General features: G+C 40.3%; 1 protein-coding gene across 5 annotated transcripts in view; it reads left to right on the forward strand.

Annotated features, from left to right (window-relative positions):
• LOC126428067 (uncharacterized) overlaps positions 1 to 24,827 on the forward strand; it is a 259,575-nt gene that overhangs the window by 115,546 nt on the left and 119,202 nt on the right. The window contains exon 1 of one of the 5 annotated variants that reach the window (XM_050089953.1): positions 6,604 to 6,757. The exons of 3 other annotated variants lie outside the window; for them this stretch is intronic. In XM_050089953.1, coding sequence (XP_049945910.1) covers positions 6,635 to 6,757 — 123 coding nt within the window. In that variant the 5' untranslated portion in view covers positions 6,604 to 6,634. Of the gene's footprint in view, positions 1 to 6,603; positions 6,758 to 24,827 lie in introns of those variants that run through there. One more of the 5 variants, XM_050089949.1, reaches the window with a different exon arrangement.

Genomic DNA, 24,827 nt, shown 5'->3' on the forward strand with positions numbered 1-24,827 from the left:
AATGCAGAAAATCCCATGGTCCCAGCTGAAGAACTAAACCGATTCTTCACACTACCTGCAACCGAAATTGATCCGCAAAAAAAAACAGAGAATCATTGATTACTTCATGGGGATGAACGACTGTAGCAAAGGAAAATTCTATCTACAGCACGTCACTTGCAGTACTGTCAAGAAAGCCATAAAGCGGATTAGATCAGCATCTACTGGACATGATGGTATCACTATCCAGATGGTAAAACTTATTATTGACCAACTACTGCCCTCTATAACAGACATTTTCAACGATTCATTAATCACAAGTGTTTTCCCTGAGGTTTGGAAACTGGGACAAATTAAGCCACTGCCTAAAAAGGACATCGCCACAGCACCCTCTGACTACCGCCCCATCTGCCTTCTTCCTGCACTATCAAAGGCCTTAGAATATATAGTTCATGACCAGCTCACTAACTACCTAACTACTAACAACCTACTAGACGAATACCAATCAGATTTCCGTAAACATCGAAGCACAACATCCGCTCTGATAAAGGTGACAGATGACCTGAAACTTGCCATGGACAGACAAGAAGCGACTATCATTTGCTTCTTAGATTTCAGCAAAGCATTTGATACTGTCGACTTCGACATCTTACTAGCCAAACTTAGCGGTCTAAATTTCTCACCAAGCGCAGTGCAATGGTTTCGCTCATACATGACGTCTCGTCAGCAACGCGTCCTGTCTGGGAATATAAAATCACAATGGCGGCAGGTAGTGTCAAGCGTTCCCCTAGGCTCAGTATTAGGTCCTATACTCTTCTCTCTTTATGTCAATGATGATGTGTCATCGGTCCTGACCTGTTGCAAATACCATATGTATGCTGATGACCTTCAGTTGTGTCTAAGTGCGAAACCAAGCCATCTCAAGAAAGCTATTGAAAATTTCAATACTGACCTCAATGCACTGTCAAAATGGGCACAGGACATAGGTCTAAAACTAAACCCATCTAAAACCCAAGCTGTACTTGTTGGTCACTCTAAGCTCATTAGCCCAAAACATCGGGAATCCGTACCACCTCTTATCCTAAATGGAACAAATATTAAATTATCTCCCTCAGCAAAGAGTTTGGGAGTAATAATAGATGAAAATCTAAATTGGACAGAGCACGTAACTGCAGTGTGCAAAAAAGCATCAGCACCCCTTTATGTCCTACAAAAATATAAAAAACTCTTCCCTTTCGATCTGAAAAAGAAATTAGTAAAGACGCTTATACTCCCAATCATTGACTACAGCGATATTATCCTACAAGACCTCTCTCAGGAAAATTCCCGACGTCTAGAACTGGTCACGAATGCCTGCGCCCGATATATCTGTGACGTTCGACTTTTTGATCACATTTCACCAGCATATGCAAAATTGTCCTGGCTGCGTGCAGACAAACGCAGAGATTTCCGTACACTCTGTCTCATCTACTGCCTTATAAATGTACACTGTCCCTCATATCGCTCCTCGTCCCTAACACTCATGTCGGAACTACATGACAGAAACACACGTTCCCATCACAATAAAGTCCTCTCTGTTCCACCGCATCGCTCAGTCACCTTCTCCAAGTCCTTTACAGTAGCGGGAACCCGACTCTGGAATAACCTCCCTCGTTATATTAGAGAACTTAAAAACATGACCGGCTTCAAAAAACAGTTAACGACGTATCTACTTAAGCAACAGTAATGCCTTCCTCTGTATATGAGTGCACTTCACCTCATTAGTTCCCTCTTTCCCCCTCCTTAAACCTCCCTTACCCAAAACTCGCTATACTAGTAAACATCTACTTTACACACCAAGATATTAATGTACATCTGCATAAACCTTCATTACTATTGCCAATCTTTCTCATGTTTGTCATTATTATTTGATTTTTTTTACTGTTATTATTATTGCTTTCACCATAATCTGTATGTATAGCACCTGATGTAAAAATACTGCCAGCATTTACTTTATTAGGTCTTAGTCATGTTTATCATTATTATTTGATTTTTTTACTGTTATTATTATTGCTTTTATCATAATCTGTATGTATAGCAACTTTTGTAAAAATACTTCCGCATTTACTTTATTAGGTCTTAGTCACTACTCTTTATTCATATTGTCACTAGAGTAATGTAATTCCCTCATTTAAACTATGTTCATGATGTAACTCTGATGTGTGAAATGCTGCATGTGTGGAACACTGGTCCGATGTAAGAGAGGGCCTGATGGCCCTAATCTGATCAGGTTAAATAAATAAATAAAAATAATTTCAGTGGAAATTTATTTATTTCTCTTGTCATATCTTTTGTCATCATGTGGTACAAAGAAGTTTGCAAATTAATGGCTTACATTGTTAATAACTAAAGCTATAAGGATTTTGTTCAGAAGTCTACATCTACATCCATACTCCGCAAGCCACCTGACGGTGTGTGGCGGAGGGTACTTTGAGTACCTCTCTAAGTCTTTAATTACATTTGTCTTTTCACTCGATATTTATTTATTCATATTTCTTGCCATTTCACTTTAACAACACCTGGTGCAAAGTAGTTTGCAAATTCATCCCATATGTTCATTGCGGTTGTTCCTACGTTGCCTCCATTTCTCTGAAGACATTTATTTTGCGGAGACATCCTCCATCTGCCATCCGGAGCCCTGCCTGTTTCTGGATCTTCCAGATCAAAACTGCCGGGTGGTGAGTAAACTTTCTTTATTTCTTCTAAGAAAACTGTGCAAGGCGCAGTTGCAGAAGTCACTAATGTTGCTTTTTCAGAACTTAAGTGCATAGTTGTCCTAAGACAATATCCCAAAAAAATTATCCATAATTCTTCTAGCGCGAGATATTCGGTAATTAAACAGTCTTTCCTGGCTGCCTTTCTCTTACAATCCTGCATATGGTTTCATCATGTACTCTGAAAGAGCAAACGCATCATATCGCACCGTAACAAATGGATAATCTTCAGTCAGAATCAATTTCCAATGCTTTTCTTTAACAAAAAGTAAAAACGCCGACTGTGTGTCAAGGGTTTCAAGCCGGCCGTAGTGGCCGCGCGGCTCTAGGCGCTACAGACTGGAACCGAGCGACCGCTACGGTCGCGGGTTCGAATCCTGCCTCGGGCATGGATGTGTGTGATATCCTTAGGTTAGTTAGGTTTAATTAGTTCTAAGTTCTAGGCGACTGATGACCTTAGAAGTTAAGTCGCATAGTGCTCAGAGACATTTGAACCAAGGGTTTCAAATTGTTGTCAACAGTTGTAAGGTTGCCAAACTCACATCAGTTAAAACTGTTGTAAGTTTGGCAAACTTGTATGATTTTGTTTGTTGGAGTTGGTTTTCGGTGTGAAGATAGCTTAAGCAGCAACTTTGCGTTAGGTATGACGTCTTTGCTCAAGGCTGACGGGTGGAATCGGACACTAGAACTTGCATCCATAGGTATTCTTGCAGATGTGTCGATTCGAGTGTGCAAGCACGTACGCTGCGTATGCCAAATGACTGCCAGTTGTTCTCAGCATCCGGCCGCCACGAAAAATGGCGACGGTCTTTCCGTTCTGAACGAACGAGAAAAAATACCGCAGCAAGTCAGTAAATATAGCACATGTCAGGCGCCTGTAGTCCTGAAGCAGCAGAAGGACAGATTCGGATCTGAACGATTAATCAACGAGATCTCTACAGCTATACTCCATTCACCGAAACAAGAGACGTACTGTAAACATCGTCGAGGGGCGTACAAGGCAGGGGCGTCAGAATTAAAAAATGAAAGTCGTGTTTTTTATAATTTGCCACCTGAAAATGATAAAGTGATCCGAGAACTACCTTCCGACACCTTTATTTACATTACATTAAAATTTATTGTCACTCAAAAAGAGGAAAAGTTGTTTTTTCGCGTTACTCTATATTTATCACGCAATTTCTCCTAAACTGTGTGTCGCACAGCAAAATAATTTTATAATTGCCTTCAGTGCTATATGTTGATGACGTCTGCGAATTTTCTGCCCAATAGAGTCAGTAATAGTGAAGCAATGAATTAAAATCTCACGTCTGATATAGAACTTTTACCAAATCATCATCCGAAATATAGTAAGCGACAAACTTTTTCCCTTTAAATTCTTTTGTGGGGGTGTAAGCGAGAAAAGTTTCAGAAAGGTTTGAATTTAGTTTTGTAGTTTGTTCGAATGCGATGGGTGCAGCCGTTTGTCCTTTACGGGCGATGCATTGTGCGGTTGGCAGGCGCGGCGCTGAGTCAGTGCCGCCGCCTCAGTTGCAGGTGTGAGCTCGTCAGTGGGGTGGCTGTTGTACAGCGGCGATTTCAGGATATCTCAAGTTCGTCTGTAAAGACGCTTGAAAGACTAGTCGTTGATTATTAGAGTAAGTACATGTGTTTGTAGTCACGCTGAGCATTCACTGTTTATTTGCGCATCCAATAGCATCGCGTGGTTTCTTATTTTATATATTCACTTATTTCATTAGCATCACACACGGCTGTCCTGTCACATAATGTCATCCACGGATTCAGCGAGCGAGGTCGATGATGTGTCAGTTCTGAGTCCACTAAAGAAGCGAGCAAAGAAGAAATCATTCAGTTCTTCTGAGAAGCACATGGTGCTTAATGTGTATAAAACGGAACTGTTACATCCAGAGCAGTCGATGAGTGACATTGTTTCGAAATCAGCTGCGGCTACAGGTGATGTACTCACTTATCACACGATACACTGAAGAACGTCCAAGGCCACACACTCTTTGAAGTCTCCCAAGAAAGGAAAATTACGACAGAAACTTTCTGAAAGTGTTGATGACTTCGATATAAATGCGATACGAAGCAAAGTACACGGATTTTTTTTTTCGTAACGAATTGCCAACAATTGACAAAGTGCTTACAGTTGTGAATGAAGATGCAGATCTGGGCCATTTTCGGAGAACTACATTTTATAAGTTATTGAGAGAATTGAACTTCAAATATGTCCGGCGTGCGCGCGATAGCATGCTAATAGACAGGGATGACATCATTTTATGGGGGGGGGGGGGGCGTTATCTTGCACCATGAAACGGTTGAGAGATGAAGGCAGACCCATTTACTATTTGGACGAGACGTGGGTGAAAGCAAGACATACCCGAAGTTACGTCTGGGTAGATGACATGATAAATTCCTCAAAACAAGCGTTTCTGTCCGGATTATCCACCGGAAGCAAGGGCCCACCAGGAAAGGGAAACGTCTGATTATCGCACACTTTGGCTGCAAAGCAGCGTTCGTTGAAGGATGTTTGTGGACTTTCGAATCCAAGAAAAGTGGAGATTATGATGAGGAGATGTGCGCCGAAACCTTCGAGAAGTGGTTTCAAGATGTTCTTCATCGGCTTCAGGAAAATGCAGTTATTGTTCTTGATGACGCGCTGTACCATTCTCGGAGAAAAGAAAAAGTTCCCAATGCGAATTCCAATAAGCACGAAATATCAAAGTGGCTAAAATCTAAAAACATCGATTTCGAAGACGGTATGTTGAAGAAAGAACTTTTAGATATAGTTAAAAATCACAGAACAGCGCACAACGAATACGCAATAGATGAAATGGCGAAGAATGCAGGGAAAACTGTTCTCAGAATTCCTCCGTACCACTGTGAATTAAACGCCATCGAGTTAGTGTGAGCCAGAATCAAAGACTATGTTGCAGCGAAAAACATACAAAATGCCGGAAGTTAAAGTACTGCTAAAAGAAGCAGTAAGAACAGTGACTGCAGAGGATTGGAACAAGTGCGTCTTCCATGTCGTAGAAAAAGTGGAAACTCAAATGTGGAAATTAGGCTGCATTATAGAGGAGAGAGGTTTATAACAAACCGGTCCTCTATTACAACAGTTAAAGTTCGACAGAGTGAACCTTGTTTCGTCCTTTATCATTATTATTACTGGTATTGTTATTAAAATTAACAATTAATTGTGTTTGAATGGAGCGTTTTGTTAGCAACCTGAATGAAAATATATCTCCTTCGACAGAATGAACTCAGTTTAACATTATTGTTAAATTTGTGTCGCGCATTGTTGCCCAGGTTTCTCACGGTCCTCTGAGACATCCCGCCAGCCAGCCGAACGCCACCAGCTGCAAAGCGTGCCCCACACCCCTACGTATCACGTGAACACCGAATGCTTTCTCTGGAAACGAGCATAGTCGCTCACGTGACACTGTTTATGTTTCGTCCCAGCTCTCGGTGAATAGACTTTAGTGTATTACGTGTTATCGAAAAACAGTCAGTTTCCACAAAAGCAACGTTAACTGCAATTCGCAGTCACAATGATAAGCACTTCATGCCAGAAGAGAAAAATCGATCTACAACGAAAAAGAAAAGAGCTGTACAGCGCATTCTGTTTGGAAGGGCTGACCCAGCGGAGAGCCATAAAATAGCGATGTCTTTGCCGAAAGATCGGGATGAAGAAGCTGATATTTCGTCGTGTCAAAACACTGCAACAATGACTCACGTTTGTGAGAAAATGGACAGTGGGCAAAATAAAGTTGTGGTAAAGCAGGCTGGAACAATATAAAGCCAGCCATAAACACTGTGATCAAGTGCTTTCTATTTTGGTTTCGTATTATCTAGAATGTAGCGTGGAAACCCAGGATGACGTCGTTCCGTCTGCTACGCGATCGATGCTAGACCGCTACCCTTCGGCTCTCTTCGGCGCTATTCGGGAGAGCGTCTCACAGTATCGATTGCGAGACAGTGTGTGTAGGTGTGTACATGTTGCGCGCATCGTAAGCAAGCGGAGCGCGGTAAGTTCTGTGCTTATTTCCTTTACACGTTTAACTCAATCCTCGTATTGTTTAGTTTTTGGTTCGAATTCGCGAACTATCGGACCTTACTACGGCTATGTGTCCGTGCAGTATATACAGCTAGACGACGAGTTTTATTTATTTATTTAGCATCAAAGCCACCGTACAAACGGTATTGGACTTGCCATACATAGAAATTAAAAATATGGAATGTACGAAATGTAACTGCTTACAACATTTACCAGTAAATTTATAGTTTCTTTGCATGTGAATGGTATATAATAGTTTGTTTCCCAGTAATAACTACATATAGAATAACGAGTAATAAAGGTAGTAAAATACTATAGTATAAACTGAAACATACAAAGATACAAGCTACTCACAGGACTTATCAGAGAACTGCATTATATTGGAGATAAGTTTATAAAATCATTTCCTTGATATGAGAGGTATTCATATACTGAGTTGCAACGTTTATGAGGTACAAAATTTTCAAAGTTCCAACTTAAAATTTATATCATCCGTTAAGTCTTTAATGCATTGTAGAGCTTATATGATTCTGAGTTGCTGCTGTTTTTATTTGTTCGGTGTGTAGATTATTCCTATTCCATATGCTAGAGTTGTTATAGTCGGCATTTGTGTGGAGAGTGCTTAGATTTGCTTTGGTTAAGAGTACACTTTTAAATATATAGAGTGATGACAGAGTAAGCATTCCTAATGTCTTGAAAAGAGACCTGTAGATAGGTTTGTACGGCTGTGGGTAATTATTCGAACAACTCATTTTTGTAAGATAAAATTTCTTTTTAATCAGATTCTGAGTTTGCCGAGAATGCTATTCCATATGAGGCAACGGAATGAAAATATTCCAAGTCTGCCATTCTGATGCCTTCTAAAGTGGAAACACTTGCGACAACACTCAGTGGAAATCAGTGAAGTCTGTGTAGAAGAAATCTTATATTATGTTTCCAATTTATAGCCTCATCTATAAGAATCCCTACAAGTTCTGCAAACTGCACTCTCTCTGTTAGTCTGTCATCCAGTAATAGATTAATGTCTTCATCCTGAGTGCAATTTGTTTGCATTGCATTCATTGTAAGTTTATTTGCACTAAACCGAGTCTAAATAGTTTTTTACTGCTTCATCAGTAGTGGAATGTGATGAGTCTAAAATTGAGTGACTTCAAAACCTCGTCATCTGCATGTAATACGATTTTGGCTGTATCATATTGTAGCTGTAAGTCATTTACGTATATCCTCTTCAGTCCCGAGCATATATTAAAATTTCAAGTGAGCTAAATTTGTGTTAACTGCAATCTGTTAATGCTAGTTAACTATGAATGACCTCAAAAAAAGGTTTTAACCATTCACAATTTTTTATAGATGGTATCACGTATGATACCTTGGGACTCAAAGCAGCACATTTATACACACAACTATGCAGTTTTATTTTGATTTATTCCAAAAAAATTCCAGTCAGAAATATTACACACATTGTTCATATTTTCTGTAGATACCATGATAGGTGAAAACAGAAATTTGGTATCAAAATTTTTAACCATATTATGTAAACAAATAAAAATATATAAACGAAATTACCATAGCAAAATGTGTCAAATTATTGTCCCTCTTTTGGTATTATCACAAGTATCAATAAATTAACAACACTTACACTAAATTTATTTTAGTTTTTGTGAAATTTGTTAAAACAGTTCCTCTCAGCAATGAAGCAAGGGAACATGTTGCACTGCTCACATTGCACAAAAGTAAGACCTCCACAGCCTTTTGCCCAGCATTTTGACCTGTTCTTTTGAACATGATTCATCATTTCAGGCAAATGAAGCTTGCTTACTTTTCTTTTTTCCATTGGTGGTAGTGGGATGGGACGTCATGGTCTTTTCCTTCATCTTCGGAGTCTAGTTCTTGCTCCACAGGTTCGATCAGTAAACTTGACCGTGGGTGAAAATCCACCAAATTTTCTGCAATATCAAGCTTGAACTGATAGTATGGCACTGTATGTTTCTTTGCAATACCATTCTGCATTGCAGTCTCTCTGTATTCCAACCATGCAGCAGCAATTGCAAAATCAATAAAGTGATGAATCACTCTGATGGTCCATTTATGGGTCTGGGCTCTCATGCCATACTTTCCCGCCATCCTATCTAACTGGTCAACACCTCCCATGTAAGTATTGTATGCCTTTAGTACACATGGGCGAGGAACTTCAATGTACTTTTTCTCTTTTTTTGACCACCAAATGCATTTTTCAGTTGGCTCAACACCTGGTTCTGTTGAAGCCAAATAAATCACTCAGTTGTCAAACCATTTGATAATTGCTAGGTTCCCGTCATTCCTTACCACCTGATCATGGTTGCCTCTTGTTTTTCTCATTGTTGTATCTTCCTCAAACCGTATACGTCTGGGGATGCGACTCAGCATTATTGTGCCAGTGGCAGTAATGTTCCTGTCTCTTAGTAACTTGTCGAGGAGGGGAACAGAAGTAAAATATCTGTCAACATAAATTAATGACTTCTCTGTCAATGTATCACTAAGTTTCACCACTACTCTGCCTCCTACATCTAATTTCCCTGGAGGGGGCACTTTTTCAGACTGAATTTCTTTCCCTTTTCCTTCATACATACAGAAATCAAGGGGTATGCCATGAGGGTGTGCCATGACAAAATTCTTCAAACCTTCTGGGTTAGGTTTTCGCTTTACATACTGCTTCATTTTCACTTGTCCATAAAACAATCATCTGCTCATCGATAGATATTTCCGTTGACCGATGGTTTTCGAAACATCCCTTTCTAACAGTCTCCAATATTGGTTTTATTTTCCAAAAGTGGTAATGTTTTCCTGTTCACTAACAGCACTGTCGTCAACTAATTTTATATTGTTCCTCAGTAGGTAAAATATGTCTCTTGAAACATTGTCTGCAACTAGTGGGTACCTACTTTTCCTCTCCCAGCACATTCTTAGATGCTGCAACAATGCTCACTCCCCAAAACTTGTCCATTTCTTCTACAGTACATTTTAGTGATTTTCCTGTTTTACTGACATGCCTATAATTTGTGAATTGAGACATATCCTTAAAAAATGCACCATGGAAGTATTTGCAAAAGTATTCAAATGGTTTCTTGAGTTCATCTGTGGCTACTGATGTGCTGGCAGCAATGTTGCATCGGAGGTTTTTGGAAGTGCTAAGCACCTGAAAACTAAAAAAAAGGCAAATTAGTTTTTTTTAAGTAAACCATCTAGTAAGAGACCGTAATTTCTTTAATAACACAATCATCCTTACACATCTGTATACCTCCAAAACTCGCTTCTTTCTCGGATTTTAGCAAGAGGTACAGATTCTTCATCTGATGAACTTTCGTCACTTTGATTTCTTTGTATCAAAGCGTCATCTTCATCATCAGACTCTACGTCAGACTCATCTGGATCAATTCTGTTGACCAACTCAGTGATCTCTTCATCAGTCAAGCATGAGAATCAAGCGGAAAACAAATATAACCTCACTTCCACTGACGTGAACAAAATCGACATTGAGTCCCAGGGTATAGTATAAGATACCCAAAACATTAACTTTTATAAATCTTGTAAAACGTTAATTTATAGTTGACTATTGAGTGAGTATTGTCTGTAGAGGTTTCCTAAGTTGTTAAAGCACGTGAAAGCACATGTAATTGATAAAATTTATGTCTTTAACTTTATTTCGCCGAGACATGCTGTGCAGTTCCAGAATCAGTATTTTCCAATCTGTGCTGTCACCTAGTGGCGCTTGGCAGAAGCACGAACAAGCGAGCTGCGGCAAACGCGGTGTCTATTGTGTATGATACCACATGCCGAAAAAGATTCCGCTGCGTACGCGTCCCAGAAAAAAATAATACCTGGAGGTATCATTTATGATACCTGGGGACTGAAGAGGATATGAGAACTAGTGGCCCTAAGATGCTGCCCTGCGGCACACCTCGGGGAACTTCTTTTGCTTTGCTTTTGAAACTAACCTTGTTTTTCTATTCCAATTATCAGTGGTGAGCACTACAATCAGAGATCTGTTTTTGGGATATGACTGAAACCACATTTTAGCTCTTCCTCTGAAACCTGTTCCTTCCAGCTTATCAAGGAGTATTTCATGGCAGATGGTATCGAAGGCTTTAGAGTTTAGACAAATCTAAATGGTAAAAGTCTAGAATAGGGCCAATGGCGTACTTACGTTTTTCGTGAAGGAATGTTGCCAGCGCCTGCCGTGAGGCATGATAACAAATGAAGGCGTGGAGCTGTTTGTGCTACGCAAGCGTACGACGTGTCTCGAAGTAATACATTCAGAAGAGAGGGTGAAACAGTCCTGTAAACGAGGATTGTAAATTTAATTGATCCTCGTTTGAGTCGCAGCTATTTAAGCTGTACTACTATCTGCAAAACAAGGATATCGTCGAAACCCATGATTTATCCAAAAAAGCAGTGAAATATTTTTCTGCTCTGTGTTGCTACGGAATCGACTTGTGTGAGCACGCTAACAAGGAGAAGTGTGATCGACGTTTTGAGTCTATCATCTGCATTTCTTCTTGGTGTAGCAATTTTAATGGCCAGTAGTGTAAACAAGTATTCTTTGGACAAATATATTATACTTGAATTGAAATGTGATTACATTTTCACGCAATTTGGGTGCATAGATCCTGAGAAATCAGTACCCAGAACAACCACCTCTGGCCGTAGTAAAGGTCTCGATACGCCTGGGCATTGAGTCAAACAGAGCTTGGATGGCGTGTACAGGTACAGCTGCCCATGCAGCTTCAACACGATACCTCAGTTCATTAAGAGTAGTGACTGGCGTATTGTGACGAGCCAGGTGCTCGGCCACCATTGACCAGACATTTTCAGTTTGTGAGAGATCTGGAGAATGTGCTGGCCAGGGCAGCAGTCGAACATTTTCTGTATCCAGAAAGGCCCGTACAGGACCTGAAACATGCGGTCGTGCATTATCCTGCTGAAATGTAGGGTTTCGCAGGGATCGAATGAAGCGTAGAATCACGAGTCGTAACACATCTGAAATGTAACGTCCACTGTTCAAAGTGCCGTCAGTGCGAACAAGAGGTGACCGAGACGTGCAACCAATGGCACCCCATACCATCACGCCGGGTGATACGCCAGTATGGCGATGACGAATACACGCTTCCAATGTGCGTTCACCGTGATGTCGTCAAACACGGATGCGACCATCATGATGCTGTAAACAGAACCTGGATTCATCCGAAAAAATGACGTTTTGCCATTCGTGCACCCCGGTTCGTCGTTGAGTGCACCATCGCAGGCGCTCCTGTCTGTGATGAACCGTCAAGGGTAACCGCAGCCATGGTCTTCGAGCTGATAGTCCATGCTGCTTCAAACATCGTCGAACTGTTCGTGCAGATGGTTGTTGTCATGCAAACGTCCCCATCTGTTGACTCAGGGATGGAGACCTGGCTGCACGATCCGTTACAGACGTGCGGATAAGATGCCTGTCACTCACAAGGGCATACCCAGGATCTGAACTGGGGGGGGGGCGCAGGTCATACTAGTCTCAGGAAACAAGGACTCGAGACAACATACAGTACTTCTTATTAAATGAAACAGTAAACCAGCGAAAAACTGCTTTTAATAAACATTTTAAATACAAGAATGCACTTGTGCAATCCGAGAAAACTTGCAGCATTTCTTATTAAATAAAACAGTAAACTAGTGAAAAACTGCGAATATCTTCTAGGGGAGGGGGGGCAGCTGCCTCCTCCCCCCCCCCCCCCCCTGCCTTTCGCTGGGTACGCCCATGGCCTGTCATCTCGACTGCTAGTGATACGAGGCCGTTGGGATCCAGCACGGCGTTCCGTATTACCCTTCTGAATCCACCGATTCCATATTCTGCTAACAGTCATTGGATCTCGACCAACCTGAGCTGCAATGTCGCGATACGATAAACCGCAATCGCGACAGGCTACAATCCGACCTTTATCAAAGTCGGAAACGTGATGGTACGCATTTCTTCTCCTTACACGAGGCATCATAACAACGTTTCACCAGGCAACGCCGATCAACTGCTGATTCTGTATGAGAAATCGGCTGGAAACTTTGCTCATGTCAGCACGTTGTAGGTGTCGCCACCGGCACCAACCTTGTGTGAATGCTCTGAAAAGCTAATCATTCGCATATCACAGCATCTTCTTCCTTTCGGTTAAATTTCGCGTCCTTAGCACGTCATCTTCGTGGTGTAGCAATTTTAATGGCCAGTAGTGTACCTACATGGTAATGTCTACTGAAGAACGGGATACAACCTTTCGACTTTGACCAATGATGTCATAGATTACTCATAGATATTATGTGTTTACTTGCGAGCCATAGATAATAAATAGGTTGTCTGCTGTGGATAAGCGCCATCATTGTACATTGAAAAAAAAAAGAATGTGGCTTTAAAAGACAGCGCTAGACTCGCATAAGATTTTTTTCGTGTGCGTTGATTTAAATAATTGGTTCTTTCCAATTCAGTCGGTACTTAATTTCATTCTTAGTAAGTTTGAGATAATTTGGACGAATAGTTTTTTAATTTAGAAATATTTTTAGTTTTTCATTTTCGTTTGTAGGTATGGATTTATCTATTCCCATGAATATAGATGATTTAAAGGAGCCTGTGGGCGTAGACATGATGGAAACCATTCGATTTCTGCAAATGTCTGGTCTTCTTGCCGATTACGTTCGATATCGTGAGTGCGGCGACCATATGCGCCTGATAAGCGTGTCTGCTCGTCGTACTCACGATTTACTCGTACGGAGGTGTAGCAAGGATCGGCTATGGCACTCAATTAGACTAGGAACGTGGTTTGAGCAATCTAACCTGGCCTTGAAGGATATAAAAAAAAATACATACTGATGGTGTTTGAGGTATCCTGTGTGGCTGCGTGTGCGTGAATGTCGTGTATCTGAGCATACCGTTGTAGACTGGTGCTCGTTTTGTATAATATATAAACGAAGTACAACAGGAGGGAACCTGCGGTAGGATAATGGATTTGGGGGGCTGTAATTTCAGGTCCAGAATATGACGATGTAGTTTTTAAAGTAGTTCCTAATCGGACGAAGAAAGTTTTGGTGAAATTAATTGAAGATGATGTTGCAGAGGATTCCGTAGTCATTTCTGATGGTTTTTCTACATACAGGGGTTTTCAGCATCTTGTTGTCAATCATAATATTGAATTGAGATCTACATCGACTGGGGCTTGTACCAATAGTACAGAAGGTTATTGGTCAGCCAGAAAATCTGCACTACTAAAGGCGAAAAGACCGACACACGTAAAATTTGTATCCCGTGTGTCGTCTTCTTGAAGTGAGGTACAGGTTGCCAATGTAACGTACGTCGATTTCCTCTTTTTCGTTAGCAGTAGTATCCTATTCTTATTTTCTGCCTTCGCTATTAATATTAACTACGTAAGAACAGACTATTAGTGATAGCGAAGGCGAAAGAAACGACGCCTGTAAAATTTGTATCCCGTATTTCAGTTGACTTATGCAGTTCAGCTGAACAATAGGATACTAATACAAACTAAACCGAAGAAATCCACGTACATTACATTTGTGTCCCGTACTGCAGTTAACCTACACAGCTTGACTGCAGTTCGAGATACAGTTCATAAATATGTCAGGTGAGGTATTCTATGCTACAGCTACTTCTATCCCTTTTCTTTCCTTTATTTTTTACAGAAGTATTAGGACTCAAACAAGAGATTTCCTTAACATTATGGTCGAAATATTACTGGCTGCCATCCGTTTTTTTCCTGCGTTTATGAACACTCCTCTCAGCTGTTAAATCTGTGTAACAAATGATCTCTGGCAAATTATGACGTCATTGGCCAAAGCCGACGGGTTGTATCCCGTTCTTCGGTAGTCCCCAATCGACCTGCGTGAGCACGCTAACAAGGAGAGGTTTGATCGACTTTTTGAAGTATCTACATGGTAATGTATGGCTATTATTGTGCAAAAAAGTTGCTCATCTGGTAACAAAAATACATTTTTCACACTACTACACAAGCATAAATAGATTATTCCATCTTTTTTTAGCTGATCGAAATTTTCAAATAATTGCATATTATGGTAGGTAAATATAATTAAATTCATATGTATAAAAATTTCAATTGGAAAAAGAATGATATAAAGAAAAAATGAAATAAATGGTACAAATGGCTCTGAGCACTATGGGACTTAACTTCTTAGGTTATCAGTCCACTCGAACTTAGAACTAATTAAACCTAACTAACCTAAGGACATCACCCACACCCATGCCCGAGGTAGGATTCGAACCTGCGACCGTAGCGGTCGCGCGGTTCCAGACTGTAGCGCCTAGAACCACACGGCCACTCCGGCCGGCTGAAATAAATAAAAACTCTCATACTGTGATTAAAATAATTTGACAAAGGAATAGAAATAAATTGCATTTAAACCAGTTAATGGAATAAAAATAATGGTCGAAGCAATTTCGATAAAGATCTAAAAATAAACAAATTTTTTGCTTGGGATAAAGTTCAAATCAATAGTCTACCGGATGAGAAGTTGTTATCCTATCCATTATACCACACAAAGGGACGATGTAATGCAAGCTTTTTTTAGCACTGTTATCATACTAATTTCGGAATGTTTTATCCGTCAGTTACTCGCAAACTAGGGCCCACGAGAGTGAATGGCTGCAGTGTGGTGCCTGCGTCACCGTATAGATAGGTTCAAAAAGTTGATGGACCTCTGCTTGTAAGTGGACCAATGTTTTTTAATTAAATAACGGGAGAAGGTAGGTGGATCAATCTTTATTAATACATCGAACATGCGATTCTATTATTAATAAACATTGATCCTCTACCTTCTCCCGTGATTGAACTAAAAAACATCGATCCACTCCATTTACTTGGAGTTGCAGCTTTTGCTGCACTTTCGGATGATTCCATCCACACAAGTTTGTGACTCTTTAAAAGTCATTTCACCACCGCATTTGCTGCATTTTCGTGCCTCTGCAATTAATCCAAGCGTCATGCACCCACGGACGATGTCGCCGTGCACAACTAAATTATTTAAATCAGTTCCCTTCATAGCACTCGCTGCCGTAATCGCATAATATTCCTCTCGGAACTCGCTAATACACCGAAAAGCAGCAAACGAGACACTGGTTTCAGTTTTGGCGCTAGAAACACATTGACACTCCTCTTGCGTCTGATTTGTTATGTTAGACAATCGTGCTATTGGCTACGCGAAACTGACACATTGGCAACCTATGAGCACTAGATAAAGCATCGCCGTGACTACCGCTGACCCGGATCATGACTTCAACCGATTTAAATTGATTCCTACGAAACTTTTTATTTTTCTCCGAACTTTTAATTGTGTCTTGCGTGTAGTCTATGAGCGCAATTTCCGTACTGCGTCTTGGACAGAGACCGTGATGGCTGCAATTCTGAAGTTCATTGTTGGCTGGGTGAATAGTGACTTTCAATTTCATCAGCTCCTGTGATATTTTTGAGAAAGCAGTAAGAAGTGATATGGGATGGCAGTTTTATATTTTACGTCTGCCTCACTTTTGGTACCTTAACTGCAAAGGAAACACTAAAGGATAAATTTTCAATGAGTGCTGAAGGTTTTGTAGTCTGCACTGCAGTCTTCACTATCCTTGCCACTGGTATTTCATCTTCCCCTGCTGCCATTTTTGTTGTTAAGTTCCTAGTCACCCCAATTTACATCTTATTCATCTGTTGAAGGAATGCTGCAGGCAAGAAGTTTAGCTAAGGAAGAACTTAAATTAAGAAGGAAAATAATTTTAGTTTCTGCCCCGTGGTGCAATGGAACTGTTCCTCGATGAACATTTCAGTTTAACATTTGACATCTCATATAAATCTTGTGATCAAGGCAAAAATTGCGGAACTATGAAGTGTGTTGTGTATGTCTAGCAGTGGGTCCGCAGTAAGTTTTCTTCTCCCTCTTTCTGTAATCTTAAGAGAAACAAATTTGTTCAAAAAACAAACTTAGTTCTAGGTCTAATGCAAATTGTTGCTTCTTGCGAGTATCCAAGGTAGCCAATAGAATTTTATACATACTGGATACACTGCTGTGTTATTGTTGTCAGAAGTTTTGTGGAGAAACATTTTCACTTGCTCTGGAGAAAAAAAAAACTGGAAAATCTGCATTAACACCTGGTGCCCCTCTGTTGTCTGTGTGCATACTACTATTTCAGACACTTATCTTTGATCTCAATTTTATTAACATCGTTATTGGTGAACTGGTCCCAGAATTAAGAATCAGGAAAATGGATGATCTACAGGAATTATACAAGTGATGGTACTTAATCTGTACTCTAGTGTTTCTGAATTGTTTGTGAATGTTGTTAGTGCAGCATTGACTTAAATCTGTGTGTCACTCGATCTTTTGGGAGTTTGTGTTAACTTGACAGTGAGTTATTTTTTTGTAGTTGTTGCTAGTTATTGGCAACTGATTTCTTTTCCGTTTTGAAATTGTTAGTTCGTCATATGGTTAGTAGTTCGATGCTATTTGGTAGTATGTTAGTTGGTATGGATTTTACAACAAAATTTATTTTAGTGATGTTATGGACGACATATTGTATGTACTGGAAATAGGAGTGTCCTCCATCTTGACACCAACACAGATCAAAGTAGATGGGCGGAATCGGACACATCTGTATTGCTGATGAGTGGTCCATCAAAGAGTATCCAGCTGTAGAGACTTCAGTTGGAAACTACTGTAGAAATTTTTAAACAGTGGGAAATCCAGGACAGAATATTCATAACATTATGAAAAGGACATAGTGAATATGCTGAGTCCCAGACAGGCACAACAAAACGAAGCAGTCTTCTTGTTGTGCCTGTCTGTAACATAACATCTCCGCTATATGGTGGGTAGCAGTCCATACTTTTCATAACATTGTACAAATTACATAATATTGTACACATTTTTATATGTTTATGAGTGAAGTGTGGAGTTTCTACAGAAAAACTCCTTCTGCAAAACATATGTCTTTTTTTTGTTTACATGTGTGTGTTTTCACTTCCTGTATGCACATCTTTCAACAGCCATGGTGCCTTGTTTTACTAAATTGGTATTAGTATTGAAAGCCTGTGATGCAAGGTAACACTGAAGTGGCACAATATTTGAATAAATAGTGTGAGTACACAGTTACAAAAAAAGACATATTCCCACACTTGGAAGTACATAACACAAGGTCCCACCCTTTAGAACCCATGCTTTAAATGATATATCTAAATTAATGTGATTCAAAAATGATCGCGGGGGTATCTATGATTACAGGGAAAAGGGGAGATAACTTGAAGAAGTATTGCACATTTTTGTCAGTTGAGCTTGTGCTGTGACTAAGATAAAGTGAAGATTAAAAATGCTCAACTCTCCTATGTGTCTCAAGGAACATTAAGCAAGCAGAGTACAAGAGTTACAGCAGTGGGTTACTCGTGGAAAATTACTTATAGGAAGGAGGATGCTCATCAATAATAAATAGTTAAATGATGTTCTGTAAACTGGCATATGAATACAAGATGGGCTGTGGGTTGATAAATTATCTGTTCCATATAGAGTAGTGCTGGGAAACCACTTATGACCATCTGAAGAACAGATCGATATAGGCTATATGTTAACTATAGCAAAAAGTTTAAAATTACTTGAAAAATAGGAGATAAAAGTTACAGCAATTGAGTGAAATAGAAAAACAATTAAACAAAAAGTACTGTAATGATGGGCCTAGAAACAATCTATGTTTAATTCCCTTTTAGGAGCCAGAAAAAAGGTTTTATCCACATAAACAACTCTGTTAGGGTCATTTAACATATCCTTATGTTTCAGCGTTTCAGATGCTTTCTGGGATCAATTTCTTATTTCTGTCCTCTGTAGAAGAATCTCGAGTCCCATTAACCTTTACCATGTTTCTGTGACAAAAATTTACCTCTCTTAAGAAAGCCACGATATCACTTTTCTCAAGGTTGATTGTTTCTAATGCAGCCTTCAAACTTCATGTATCTGCTCAAAAACTATTGAAAAGGCAGATATGTGGAGATTTACCTGGAAATCGCATGTTGAAACAGTCCAGAACCAAACCCACCAATATTATTATTTTTATTTTCGTATTTTCCCTCTTTCAACAGAACGTAGGCCACAGTGCACTGTACATTCTTGTGGAGATCGACCAGAAATTTTATTTACTAATGTTCTTGGAGCATTGTACAACTTGTTTGCAGTAGTAGCCATATTACCATCAACAATAGTCTCTTGTGCGTTTTAACTTTGCTTATTCATTCGTTGACTTCAAAACTTTGAGCTAAAAAACATTATATTTTCAGAATATGGGTAGCATATTTCACTATTATGAGGTTAGATAAATTAATATGAGATGTTCAGGCAAGACAATTAATTAGGTATATCTTGATATAAAAAACAGCAGAAATATTTCAAATATGCCTAATTAAATAAAATTGGTCTACGTAGAATGCAGACCAAAACTGTATTATAGATGCATTGTACGTATTTTTAGAAGTGGCCAAAATAGGTTACATGTCTCTACTTGTGCCGTAACAATGAACCAAGATCTTGTAATGGCCATAGAAATTCAGTGGTTTGGTTGGTTGGTTGGTTTAAAGATTAAAGGGACCAAACTGCAATGGTCATCGGTCCCTTGTTTCAGAAACACACAGAGCACAGTGAAACCATACATTAGTCATTCTAACCACTAAAAGAAAAACTCCGGGGGAAGAAAAGCCCCAAGGTCAATAATAAAGAAACATGGAAAACGGTTTTTGAGTTGTATCATATTTAACGTGTAAGAAATGAAACTATAATTCTTAGCCCTACCTCCCAAAAGACACAGTTTTATTTAAATGTGTAGAAAACTAAAATCAGATTATGCTTTGCGTAAAGGAAACGCTACAAAACTCATCTTCTACAACACAGACTTTTTCAAAAAATTATGACTCCAAACATGAACAGACAAAGAAATGCGCCGGCCGAAGTGGCCGTGCGGTTAAAGGCGCTGCAGTCTGGAACCGCAAGACCGCTACGGTCGCAGGTTCGAATCTTGCCTCGGGCATGGATGTTTGTGATGTCCTTAGGTTAGGTAGGTTTAACTAGTTCTAAGTTCTAGGGGACTAATGACCTCAGCAGTTGAGTCCCATAGTGCTCAGAGCCATTTGAACCATTTGAACAAAGAAATGTTTCGATATCTAATGGAATCGAACAGTTCATATTGATCATACCTGTTGGTGTTCAAAAGAAGCTTTACAGTTCAGTAATCACATCAAATTGGCCATAAGTGGTGTAGTGGCCAGAACTGGAGACTTGGCCCTAATTAGTAAATGTTGGGTCTTGTGAAGAGTCCTAGTATTTCTTATATGCTTTAAAGTATGATGTCTTATAAATCTGTTACGTAAATGGTGACTTGGATGTTTTCGTTTATATTGTATGTACCCGATTATACAATGACCTTGAACTTAAAAAGACACCCCTTTTTCTTGAGAAGTTTCTTGAGGAAAAATTATTTTTTTAAATATTCTCACAAATCAAAATTTCAAACTTTTTCTGCCTAATCAGCTAACATACACCTAAGCTACACTCGTGCCATTTATTGTTTTATAAGGAGAAATAAAAAAAAGAAACTGTTTACATTAATTTTTACTTCACTACTTTTTTTGTTTACTTAGACTGCTCTTCTGTTGTATCAATATTTTTCATCATCATGCCGTCATGATCCTACAGGTTATGATTATTGAACTACAAGAAATAAAAACATCAAAACTTCTGAACGGTTTGCGTTACGACGTTCAGGCTGCACTTTTGGCAGTGGGGCATGATGGGAATTAGTGGTTTGGTTTATCGACAGAGTTCACTTTCATTTAGATGGGTTCGTCAAGAAGCAAAATTGGTGCGTTTGTGGGACTGAGAATCCGCATTTCGCAATCGAGAAGTCTTTCACCCTCAACGGATGGCTGTGTTCTGTGCAATGTCCTGTCACGGAATAATCCGTGAGATATTCCTTGATTGCACAGAGATTATTGAATGGAACATGGTTTTGGAAGACGATTTCATCCCCATTATCCAAAGTGACCCTCATTTCGACAAGATCTGGTTCATGCAAGACGGATCTCGACCCCATCGAAGCAGGAGAGTGTTTAATGTTCTGGAGGCGCACTTTGGAGACCGAATTTCTGCCTCCATGGCCGGTATATTCTCCGGATCTGAACACATGCGACTCGTTTTTGTGGGGATATATTAAAGACAAGGAGTACAGAAATAGCCCTAAAACGATTGCTCAGCCGAAAACAGCCATTCAGGAGATCATCGACAGCATTTATGTTCCGACGCTTCAGTTGGTCATGCAGAATTTCGCAGTTTGTCTGCTCCAGCCATATCACCGCCAACGATGGCAGGCATATCGAACATGTCATAATCTAAATCCGAATATCTGTAGAGATGTTGAATAAAGTATGTGAACGCCGTAGTTTGTACCTAATTTACATTTTTTTCATATAGTTAAATAATTGTCACCCTGTATATCTTCATTGTCACAAATACAGGGTGACACAATAATGGGTATGTTTGAAATGAGTAGTGGCAGCCATGGGCAGGTGGCAGCACTGCGTGTGCGTGACAGCAAGTAAACAGTCCGCCATTTCAGTACTCGGGGGTCAGTGGAAAGGACAGCAGCGTGCGTTAGCCATAAAAATGTTTTATGAAAACAGTGATGGTTTGGTAGCGGCGCAGAGGGAATTTGGACGTTTTTATAATTTAGGCCGTCATGATGCCGTTCCGTCAAAACGCGCGATAAAATAAATAACTTTGAAGAGACTGGATCTGCCAAAAGAAGAAACCAACAGGACGACCGAGAAGTGTGCTTTCTCCAGCGAACGCTGATGTTCTACGCAGGTGTGTCTTACGCAGCCCACGGGTTTCAATTCGTAAGCGAGCAGCAGTGGTTTGAATGTCCCGACAGAGTGTTTCGCAGAATTATTCATCTTGATTTAAAACTTCATCCGTACAAACTACAACTGAAGGACAACGATTAGGATTCTGTCAACAAATAACAAAAATAAACAATGACGATGAATTTTAAAATGAGCTGCTACGTCGTAAAGAGAAAATAAATACTTAACTTGACCTTTGACTTTGACACAGATAAGACAGGTACTGCATTTAAAACTCTCTTTTGATTTTTTTGCCTAGATGCGTACATATTAAAATTTTTTACCAGTCTAATACAAATAGTCTGTGAAAACATTTGACTATAGATGAATGTTTTCTTCGTGGCTGCTGTAAGGAGAGAGAGGTTAGGTACAGGATGAGTTGGCGGTCGGAGGTTTCCGTTTCTCACAAGGGAACCTCCCCATCGACCCCCCCCCCCCCCCCCCACACACACACACATATTTAGTTATAAGTTGGCACAGTGGATAGGCCTTGAAAAACTGAACTCAGCTCAATCGAGAAAACAGCAAGTTGTGTGGAACTATGAAAAAATAAGCAAAATATACAAACTGAGTTGTCCATGCGCAAGATAGGCAACATCAAGGATAGCAAGAGCTCAGGAGCGGTGTGGTCCCGTGGTTAGCGTGAGCAGCTGCGGAATGAGAGGTCCTTGGTTCAAGTCTTCGTTCGAGTGAAAAGGTTACTTTATTTATTTTCGCAAAGTTAAGATCTGTCCGTTCGTTCATAGACGTCTCTGTTCATTGTAGTAAGTTTAGTGTCTGTGTTTTGCGACCGCACCGCAAAATCGTGCGATTAGTAGACGAAAGGACGTGCCTCTCCCATGGGAACCGAAAACATTTGATCGCAAGGTCATAGGTCAACCGATTCCTCCACAGGAAAACACGTCTGTTATGTTCTATACGACACTGGTGACGGCATGTGCGTCACATGACAGGAATATGTTGTCGACCCACCCAACTTGTACACTTGGCGAATGGGTAAAAAGATTCTTCTACCTTGCCCGATTTAAGTTTTCTTGTGGATGTGATAATAACTCCAAAAAAAGTAGCGAACAGTCAACTGCCAGCCAGGAGCCTCGTTAGCAGGAATACTCTCTCTTTCGTGCACTGTAGTCGACTGACGTCGTGTGTTTCGATGTTTGTTTAGGTGTAGCGTCCCCATACTACGGCGCAGTTACTTCGCATCGGACGGACGGACGGACAGATAATAATTGTCTGAAAATAAAAAATTAAACTTTTCACTCGAGGGAAGACTTGAACCAAGGACCTGTCATTCCACAGCTGCTCACGCTAACCACAGGACCACGGCGCTCCTTGGCTCCGTTGATGTTGCCTGTCTTCCCATGGACTACTCAGTTTGTATATTTTGCTTATTTTTTTCATAGTTCCACACAACTTCTTCCTGTTTTCTCGATTGATCTGTGTTCAGTTTTTCAAGGCCTATCCACTGTGCCAGCTTATAACTAAATCTGAGGGGGGTGCGATGGGGAGGTTCCCTTGTCAGAGAACACCAGGGAGAGTCGGAGAAAACTGCAACTCGCGATGAAGACTCCGTCTCTCGTGGCTGCTACAATACTCAGTCGCCGTAAGATTTTCTGGAAGCACTTGCAGAATGGGAAGGTATAACAACAGTGGCGTTATGATGATATCTTCTGAGTAACAAACTGTCGCTTAGGGAGCGTCTTGAACACACAGGCAGACGGCGAAATATTGCGCGTCGTTCGGACCGTGATAGTAGCAGATTCGCCCAGTATTATTAATTCGCGAAGAAATCACTATGCACTGTATTACTTAACACACTAATAGTTGTATGAAGGCCCAGGGATCCAACACCGAATAAAAGTTCGTAGACGATATTTACCTTCTTTTTCACAAATTACATTTTTTTATTCTTTATAATTGCGATTACAAGTTGTATCTCCCTTGCACTTCAAAATTACTTGTATATGCATACTTACCTGACCTCAAAAAATCACAACGTCCAATCCGCATTCCTTACCTCCAACAATTACAAAAAAAACATAATGCTTTTTTTTCACAGAAAAGAGCGTTGTCGCCACAGCAAAGAGCGTTGCCGTCTCAATTACGGCAGCGCATCATCGCTGGTACTCACAGCGGGAATATTACAATAATATTATATTACGTAGGGGCATTACAGTTTCTAAACAAGTTGTGGATATCAGATGAGGCACATTTTGATGTCCCAGGTTATGTGAATAAACAGAACTACCGTTGCTGGTCAAAAAAACACAAATTCTAATGACGTTCACGTGCGCCCCTCACACGCTAGTAAAGTGACAGTATGTTTTGGTGTTTCATCACATGGGATTATGCGACCGTTTTTTTCCGCGGATGAACGGGGAAACACAATAACTGTCAATGTCGATCGTTACGTGAGGATGTTACGAACTTTCGTTACACCTGCATTGAACGACTTTTCAAACGTTCAAGAGGCCTGGTTTCAACAGGACGGAGCGACATCACACACTGCACGGCAATCGATGGCATGCGTATGTTCGGGAATTGTCCGGCAACCGTGTGAGTGATCTCACGATTCGGTAACATTCCCTGGCCCCCTAGATCGCCAGATTTACCCGTTTGTGACTTTTTCTTGTGGGGCTACCTTAAGGGCAATGTCTACACGATTCGACCAAGAACCTGGATAAGTTAAAACAGAGAAATCTGGATGCAATTCACAGTATCGCAGCAGAGATGTTGCAGCGGTCAATGAGGAATCTCAACAGCAGATTTCACGAATGTATTCGTACAGGAGGACGCCATCTAAAGAACGTAATTTAAAAAAAAATGATAAACATCAGTGTTTCGTAAATGATACTGATGTGTGAATGTTGCAATGACTCTTGCTTCCAAACATATCGTGTGCCCGCCGCTCTCTCGCTGGTTGTGTAGAACCAGCAGCTGATACACTCCCGATTATTCCCGTCATGTCGACAACATCGTTGCACGAAACACATAAGTACACCACTGGCCCCCAATCTAGGTTTTTAGCATATCCTGCAGAAATACATGCTATTGTTGAGTATTTGTCCAATTTTAAAGTCAATTCGATTTCGAATGCAA

The sequence above is a fragment of the Schistocerca serialis genome, chromosome 12 (assembly GCF_023864345.2).
Source record: "Schistocerca serialis cubense isolate TAMUIC-IGC-003099 chromosome 12, iqSchSeri2.2, whole genome shotgun sequence".
Lineage (NCBI taxonomy): Eukaryota > Metazoa > Arthropoda > Insecta > Orthoptera > Acrididae > Schistocerca > Schistocerca serialis.